This window comes from Myotis lucifugus, unplaced genomic scaffold, assembly GCF_000147115.1.
Source record: "Myotis lucifugus unplaced genomic scaffold, Myoluc2.0 scaffold_117, whole genome shotgun sequence".
NCBI lineage: Eukaryota > Metazoa > Chordata > Mammalia > Chiroptera > Vespertilionidae > Myotis > Myotis lucifugus.
The window spans coordinates 3595775-3603453 of NW_005871165.1; the positions used below are offsets into that span (position 1 = coordinate 3595775).

The window sequence follows — 7679 nt, forward strand, 5'->3', positions numbered from 1 at the left end:
ATCACCACTTTCATCTTTCATTTTTGTGGAGGATCACTGCATGAGCTCTTCCCTGGCACCTAATAGAGATTCAAAAGATCCCTGTAAAATACTGACTGTGTGCGCACTCTCCTCAGACGCTCTCTCCTAGAACTGCCTTCACCTGACCCAGCTGGCCCGCACCGACGTTTACCAACGATTATTCCTTGTTCTTACAATCCTTACATTGACATCCAAGCTTATTTAGCTTTTTATTTCCTTTACATGTCTGATGGCTCTCCCTCAGGAGGCCCAGGTGGAACCTCTGGGGTGGGGCTTGGGGGAGGTGAGTGTAATGGAAAAGAAGCCTTTGTGTGTGTGTGTGTGTGTGTGTGTGTGTGTGTGTGTGTGTGTGTGGTGGGGATTCTGATCGGCCACCTGCCTGGCAGAGACGGGGCCGGAGGGGCCTCCTCCAGATCTGGGGTGCATACTCGGGGTGGGAAGACCTGCTTCAAAGCCTTCTTCCCAGGAGCGCTACTCTATCCGTTCCCCCACCCTGCTCCTCCGGCTTTCAGAGGTGGCATATTTACAGAGGAAATCGCTGCCCTTTTTGCATATTGATTCATTTGAGAGTACTTCCTCAGAACAAGAGACTCAGCCGCACTGCTGTTAGCTTTCTGTAAAGCTGCACACGGCTTTTCTGTGTGTGTTTATTACGCGCCCCTTGAGCTAAATGTGAAGCTGAGTGGTAATTGCGAGTCCATTTCCCTGCAGGCGAGCTGGCCGCCCTGAGGAGCCCCGAGGTGTAATCTTTACGCAGCTGCCTTGGCAACGGAGTCCACCGGTGTTTGCTATCCGTCCAAGGACAAGCAAACATCCACAAGAGTGGCTGTTTCGAACGAATTTCCCTCTCAAATTGGCACATTCTCTGTGAGCTTTCCAGACTTCACAGCGTGCCTCACAGTTTGGGAACAATTGCCATCCTCACCTGAGCGGCAAGTACTGGTTCTGTGGTGACTCGTGTCTTTAAAAGGCCACAGAGGTCCAGCCTGCTCTGCCGCAATCACTTAGATACACACCCCCAAACGTCCCCAGGATAAAAGGTCACCTTTTAACACGTTAAAACATCACTGTTGCCACGTCTTAAGCTTTTGTGTACACTGACGTTAACCATAGGGTACTTGAAATTTTTTATACTATATTAATTTACCAGTTCAAATCCGTGTTTCACACAAGACTTCTATTATGTTGAATTATTGGTTTTTTTATTCTTAAAATGTCCTGTTGAAGAACTTCTCCACGTTCTATCAGGGTGGCTGGCAGCTTTGTCACTGGTTTGCCCACTTTTAGAATGACTAACGGGCCTGCTGTGACCCAGGCTGAGAGGGGTTCCCAGGACCTGGGTTTTCAGTGAGAAAACCAGAAAGTCCAGACCAATCAGGACAGTTTGGTCACCCTCCTCCCACTTTTCCCCAATCAAAGGTAATTCCTCCCTGTGTGTGCGTTTATTGGTGGTAGGAATTCCCTGAAACCAATAACTTGCTAAGCTTTCTCTCTCTGACTCTGTCAATCTCTCTCTCTCTCATATATAACAGCTTTTTACTGAGATAAAATTCACATAACATGCCATTCACCCATTTAAAGTGTGCCATTCTGTAGTTATTAGTATATTCACAGAGTTGTGCGATCCTCAACACAATCTTAGCACATTTTCATAACTCCCACAAATACCCTGTGCATTAGCAGTCACGCCCACTTCCCCATCCTCTCAATGCCTGCCAACCACTGGTCTGCTTTGCCTTTTCTGCACACTTCCTGTAACCGGAACCGTATAATATGTCGCCTTTTGTGCCTGGCTTTCTTTCACTTAGCATGATGTGTTTAAGGTTCTTCCATATCATAGCACATATCCATTGTTTATTCCTTTTTTATCACTGAATAATAGTCCATTGTATAGACAGACCACATTTTATTTATCTAGTCACAAGTTGGTGGACACTTGAGTTGTTTCTATCTTTGGGTTATTATGAACAGTCCTGCTATAAATACTTACGTATAAGTTTTTGTGTGACCATATTTTTCATTTCTCTTGAGTAAAAACCTATGAGTGGAATTCCTGAGTCATGTGGTAACTCTAGGTCTAATCTTTGAGGAACTGCCAGACTGTTTTCCAGAGTAGCTGAACCATTTGCATTTTCACCAGCAGTGTGTGTAGGTCCTAGTTTCCCCACTTCCTTGTCAACACTTGTTGTTACCTGTCTTTTTTATTATAGGCATCCTAGTGGGTGTGACGTGGTAGCTCAGAGTTTGATTTACATTTCCTTGATGGCCAAGGATGTTAAACATCTTTTCATATGTTTATTGCTAAGCTTCTTAAATGGAAAATTATAATAAATATAAAGGATGTTGCAAAAACTGATTATATGCTGTCGGCTTAAGATTTAAATTAAATATGTATATAGGACGTCCACATTATTATCTATTATCTCAGGTCATTCCACCTGGAGGTGAACCTCCACGTTTCATTTAAACCACTGACTCTTCCTCGCTCTCTCTCACCTGCTCTGATGACGGGCCATCCTCTGCTCTCTCCACTGAGCCTGTTGGCCAAGTGACTGCTCCCTCCTGCAGCCAAGGACTGTGTGTTCTCTGCACGTAAGCCTAGACTTGCAACCCGGTGCTTTACCGATTAACTTCCTCAGGCTGGACACCCAGTCAGTGCTCCTGTTATCCGGGCTCCTCTGCACCCTCAATCCTTCCCTTCTCTCACCTCTCTGATTGGATGCTGCTTCTTTCTCCTTTGTCTTTTCCTCCGGTTTCTCTTGTGCATTCTGTATGTTTTTTTAATGTACCAGCTTGTCCCTTCCTTCCTTCCTTAACAACTTACGAGAGGATCCAGGCGCTCTCTTCTATCGCTGGCCCTTGCCTCCTCTGCTCCTGTCAGTGACTGCTTTTCTCTCAAGAAACCCCACTGACTTGGCAGAAGAGGACAGGACTCCTAGCAAGGCCACAGAGAACACGATCTGCTTTAGAAAACACGCTCTCTACTGCAATCTGTTCTGGAGCCCGAGAAGGGTAATTAGTAGTTTTCTTCTCTCTAGAGAGGCCCTGGCCACAGTTGTGTGATAGTGATTAAGAGTTTCTAAAAATGTCTATGGATGACCCCACTCCCCTCATTAATCAGCCGCTACTACAAAACACCATTTCAGCATTTTAAACCCATTATTGCCTGACATGTGTCGGTCAAATGGCCATACCTTGCAATTTGGTAGAGGGGACAAGAGTAATAATAATTAATAATTAATAATCAATGAGCCAGGTGCTACCTAAGCAGTGGAGAAAGAGTAATTTCATGGGGACAGGCCAGTGGAGAAGTGGGCAGCCAGGTATTTTCATTATCATTTGCACATAAAGAGATTCAGCCAGCACAGGGTAACGTGTCCACAATTCAGATACAAAAATGGTTTCTCATCATACTTACCTGGCGGGGGGTGGGGGGATGGGAGGGGGTACCATGATCACGAAGGTGTTTTCCCAGGGAGAGGCTTATCCATTGCACTCCGGATGCGCTGACCCCTGCGGTTTCCCCACATGTGGGAAACTCAACTGCATATTTGTGGTCGTGGGGGACTGCATTCGCGCTCTGTCCTGTAAACAAAACAAAATAAAATATAAGAAGGTCTCTCATTTCTCCTTCCTTAAAGATACAACACTTGGGACAATGCTGAGATTTTCAGCTCCGAGCAAAGAGATCTGTGGTCCCCCACGAGTGAGGTAGCACAATGTTTGTTGGTCTTTGTGTTTCAGAGTGAAGGGGCAAGAGAAGGAGGAGAAATTGAGGCGGGCAGTCAAGCAGGTCCTGAAGTGTGACGTGACCCAGAGCCGGCCGCTGGGGGCTGCCTCCGTGCCCCTGGCCGACTGCCTGCTCAGCACGCTGTGCCTGGACGCCGCCTGCCCAGACCTCCCCACCTACCGCTCCGCCCTCAGGAACCTCAGCAGCCTGCTCAAGCCGGGGGGCCACCTGGTGCTCGTGGATGCCCTGAAGAGCAGCTACTACATGATTGGGGAGCAGAGGTTCTCCAGCCTCTCCCTGGACCGGGAGGCAGTCGAGGCTGCTGTGCGAGAGGCCGGCTATGCCATCAAGCAGTTTGATGTGATCTCGCAAAGTTACTCTTCCACCGTGGCCAACAACGAAGGCCTTTTCTTCCTGGTGGGGCAGAAGCTGAGCAGATCTGCATGACACCTTGTGGCCACAATGAAGGCACTTCCTTGACTGACCCAGTTGACTAATTGTTGTGGTCACTATGCTGAGTAGAGGCTAATGGCTGGGGCGCTGAGGGTTTGTCTAGGCCAGTGATGGCAAACCTATGACATGCGTGTCAGAGGTGACACGCGAACTCATTTTTTTGGTTGATTTTTCTTTGTTAAATGGCATTTAAATATATAAAATAAATATAAAAAATATAAATCTTTGTTTTACTATGGTTGCAAATATCAAAAAATTTCTATATGTGACACAGCACCAGAGTTAAGTTAGGGTTTTCCAAAATGCTGACACGCCGAGCTCACAAGGTTCGCCATCACTGGTCTAGGACAAGGTTATAGCCGTCAGTAAACCTGGAGGCGATTGGTTGACCACCTACTCTGTGTCTAGTCTTCACTACCTGTGATTATAAAAGAAAATATAATGTTCCTTAAGCATCTTGCTTATGAAGGCTCAAGCCCACACCTGCCTACAGAACAATGTCTGAAGTTACTCAGCATTCATTTCCTTGGGGCCTGCTCCCTCCTTCTTCCCACAAACAGACTTCTCCTCTTCAACTCTTGCCTTCTCTAGAGACCCCATCTTCAGCTGGGTCCCCTGGTACCACCACTGCCTCTGGGGTCAGAGAACAGCCGTTGCTTTGCTCCTAGGTCCCAGGGATGAGTCAGGCCCTTCTCTACTTCCCTCAACACACCTACCTGAAGAGAAGCTTAGGAGTTAGCAAGCGCGATAGCAGGTGCTCATTACAGCTGCTGTTAGAAACAGTCTTCAGAGCCCGCCTCCTGAGAGGGTCCTGTTGGCATAGCTCTCGGCCAAGTACCTCCTTAGAGTTAGCGTCTATCCTGATGGCATGCCTATGCTCTCCTAGGCACCATCACCCACGATGCTCTAAAACAGAGGTTGACAAACTATGGCCCATGAGCCAGAGCCAGCCTGCTGCCTGTGTTGTAAAATCTTACTGAGACATGACCATGCATTTACACATTGTCTGTGGCTGTTTTCGTGCTATAATGCCAGAGTTGAATAGTGTGACAGCAACTGTATGCATGACCTGTGAGGAACAGAGTAAAGACGTAAGATGGAGTCAAGCTGCTAAATGATTAACTTCAAGTGGGCTGAGTCATAGGGAAATGATTATTTTTGTTTTAAATGACTCTGGGGACTTAAACTTTTGAACTTTCCATTCTGTGTCAATACCTGGAAGCACATCAGTACATTGTGTGTTAATGGCTGGACATGCACCAAACCGCCAGGTAACCAGCTGAATGACGTCAACAAGAAAATGTTGCAATGTCTAGACCACTGGGCATCTGATGATTACCAGCACACATATGACGGTGACCATCTTGAACCAATTCGGGGGCTAAGAATGTAGAACTGATTTTCCTCAAGAATATACTTTTTATTGTAAGAACCCTCAGCTATTCTTTCCCCTTCAGAACACTCTAGATACTGCCTCGTTGTGTTTCTGGTTTGCAAACCCTTAAGACCATTGAATAAATCTTTGTCATTTATTTCTAGCCACAGCTCCAGGCTCTACTGAGCTCAGTTGACATTTAGCAAAGCCCAAACTAGCTATTATCTGGACCATTACAGAAAAAGTTTGCTGATCCCAACATAAAGGAGAGAGGAGTGTCCCTTCCCACTCTTCCTCATCCCAAGATTTCCCTTTTCCTAGGATTACTGACAGTGGACCTTTCTGCTTTCCACAAGGGAGAGTCCTTCCTCCCACTCCCCCCACATTCACGGACAATCACATCAGAGCACGAGAGTCCAACACCAATATATTTTTGTTTACATGGTTGTTTAGGACAATGGTGTCATAACACAATATGGTCCATTTCCAGGATATTTCAATCACTCAGGCTCATAGGGCATTCACAGAACACAATATTCTGCCCTAACCGGTTTGGCTCGGTGGATAGAGCGTAGGCCTGTGGACTGAAGGGTCCCAGGTTCGATTCCGGTCAAGGGCATGTACATTGGTTGCAGGCACCTCCCTAGTGGGGAGTGTGCAGGAGGCAGCTGATGGATGTTTCTGACTTTCTAACCCTCTCCCTTCCTCTCTGTAAAAAATTAATAAAATATATTTTTAAAGACACCCCACAATATTCTAATCTGATTACAATTCTAGAGATTCCATCCTGAAGAACACAAACGGGCGAGTCCTGGATGGAGAAAGCCACGTCCAGCTCTGCTCCTTTAGCAGGTGCTGTGACTGGGCCTGCACATCCGTTCTGCAAGCAACAGCCCCCAGAAGAGCGCACCTAACTCACAGGAGCCAGCACAAAGCACCAGGCTCCCAGGAAGTGCCCAAGTCTTTAGAAACGGGGTTCTCTCCAACATGTGCCACATCTCCCCGCCCAGAGGGAAGGCCACAGCTTCGCCCAAAACATCTGTATTTGGTTACCTCCCAAAACAACAGCTCTTGCTTATTTATTTTTGCATAACTGTAAACAAAAACACCTTTTCATTTAAAAAAGGATTTTCTGGTTTAAAACTTCTAAAAATAAGCACTCTTCACCATTATTTCCATTATTGAAAATACAGCTCCTTAGATTGAATATTGCCTTCAAAACATTTTAAATTAAATGTAGCACCCTTGCCTGGCCAGTGTGGCTCAGTGGTTGAGTGTCATCCTATGAACCAGGTGGTTACTGTTAGATTCCCGGTCAGGGCACATTGCCCGAGTTGTGGGCTCGAACCCCAGTGTGGGGTGTGCAGGAGGCAGCCAATCAATGATTCTCTCTCATTATTGATGATTCTCTCTCTCCCTCTTCCTTCCTCTCTGAAAAAAAAAAAATGTAGCGCCCTTGAAAATTAAGAACAAACAACAGTTTCCTGTGCTCTGACATAAAGGATGTAGGGAAACTGAAATACAGCCCTGCCTACGTTTCGGGCCAGTGAACTCGGAGCAGACTGTCCTTGAAAACCAGCTACACTGAAGACAGATTTATAAGAAAGAGACATAAGACTAATTAAATACCGTAGCATAGACAAGAAAACAAACAAGAAAATCCCCAAGTGATCTCTTTTTAAGAGAAGCTTCAAAATGATAGGTTTTCTACTCTTTCCTGTGAAAGTCTGGGGAAGGGGAGAGTGAGTCTGAGGCCAGACGGGCACCAGCAGCCTTAGACGGCCCAGTTCCTCAGCAGACCTCGTCTCCGGGGAGTTTTGCTTCCAGGATGGCATTTGCTATGTTGTGTTATAACTTTATTTTTCTGTCTCCCCACTGAACTGTGAGCCTCTGGTTTATATGTAGAATCCCTGACGCTTTGACCAGACATGGTCTGGGTGCTGGAGACAGAGCAGTGCATCGTGGAGGTGAGAGCCCTGGTCTCCGGCGCTTATGTTCCAACAGAGGGAGTGGGGGGAGGCAGACAAGGAAGCTAACTGGTAAATAGGAGACTCTCTGATAGTGACAAGATCCACTAAGGAAATACAACCGGGTAATGGA

At 46.5% G+C, this 7679-nt stretch overlaps 1 protein-coding gene and 1 pseudogene across 1 annotated transcript in view; both read left to right on the forward strand.

Moving 5' to 3' along the window:
* The window catches only part of NNMT (nicotinamide N-methyltransferase), a 16630-nt gene extending 12248 nt beyond the window's left edge, over positions 1–4382 (forward strand). The window contains exon 3 of the mRNA XM_006093511.3: positions 3766–4382. Coding sequence (XP_006093573.1) covers positions 3766–4198 — 433 coding nt within the window. The 3' untranslated portion in view covers positions 4199–4382. The remainder of the gene's footprint in view (positions 1–3765) is intronic.
* Positions 3432–3609, forward strand: LOC111826995 (annotated as a pseudogene).
* Positions 4383–7679: the final 3297 nt, after the last annotated feature.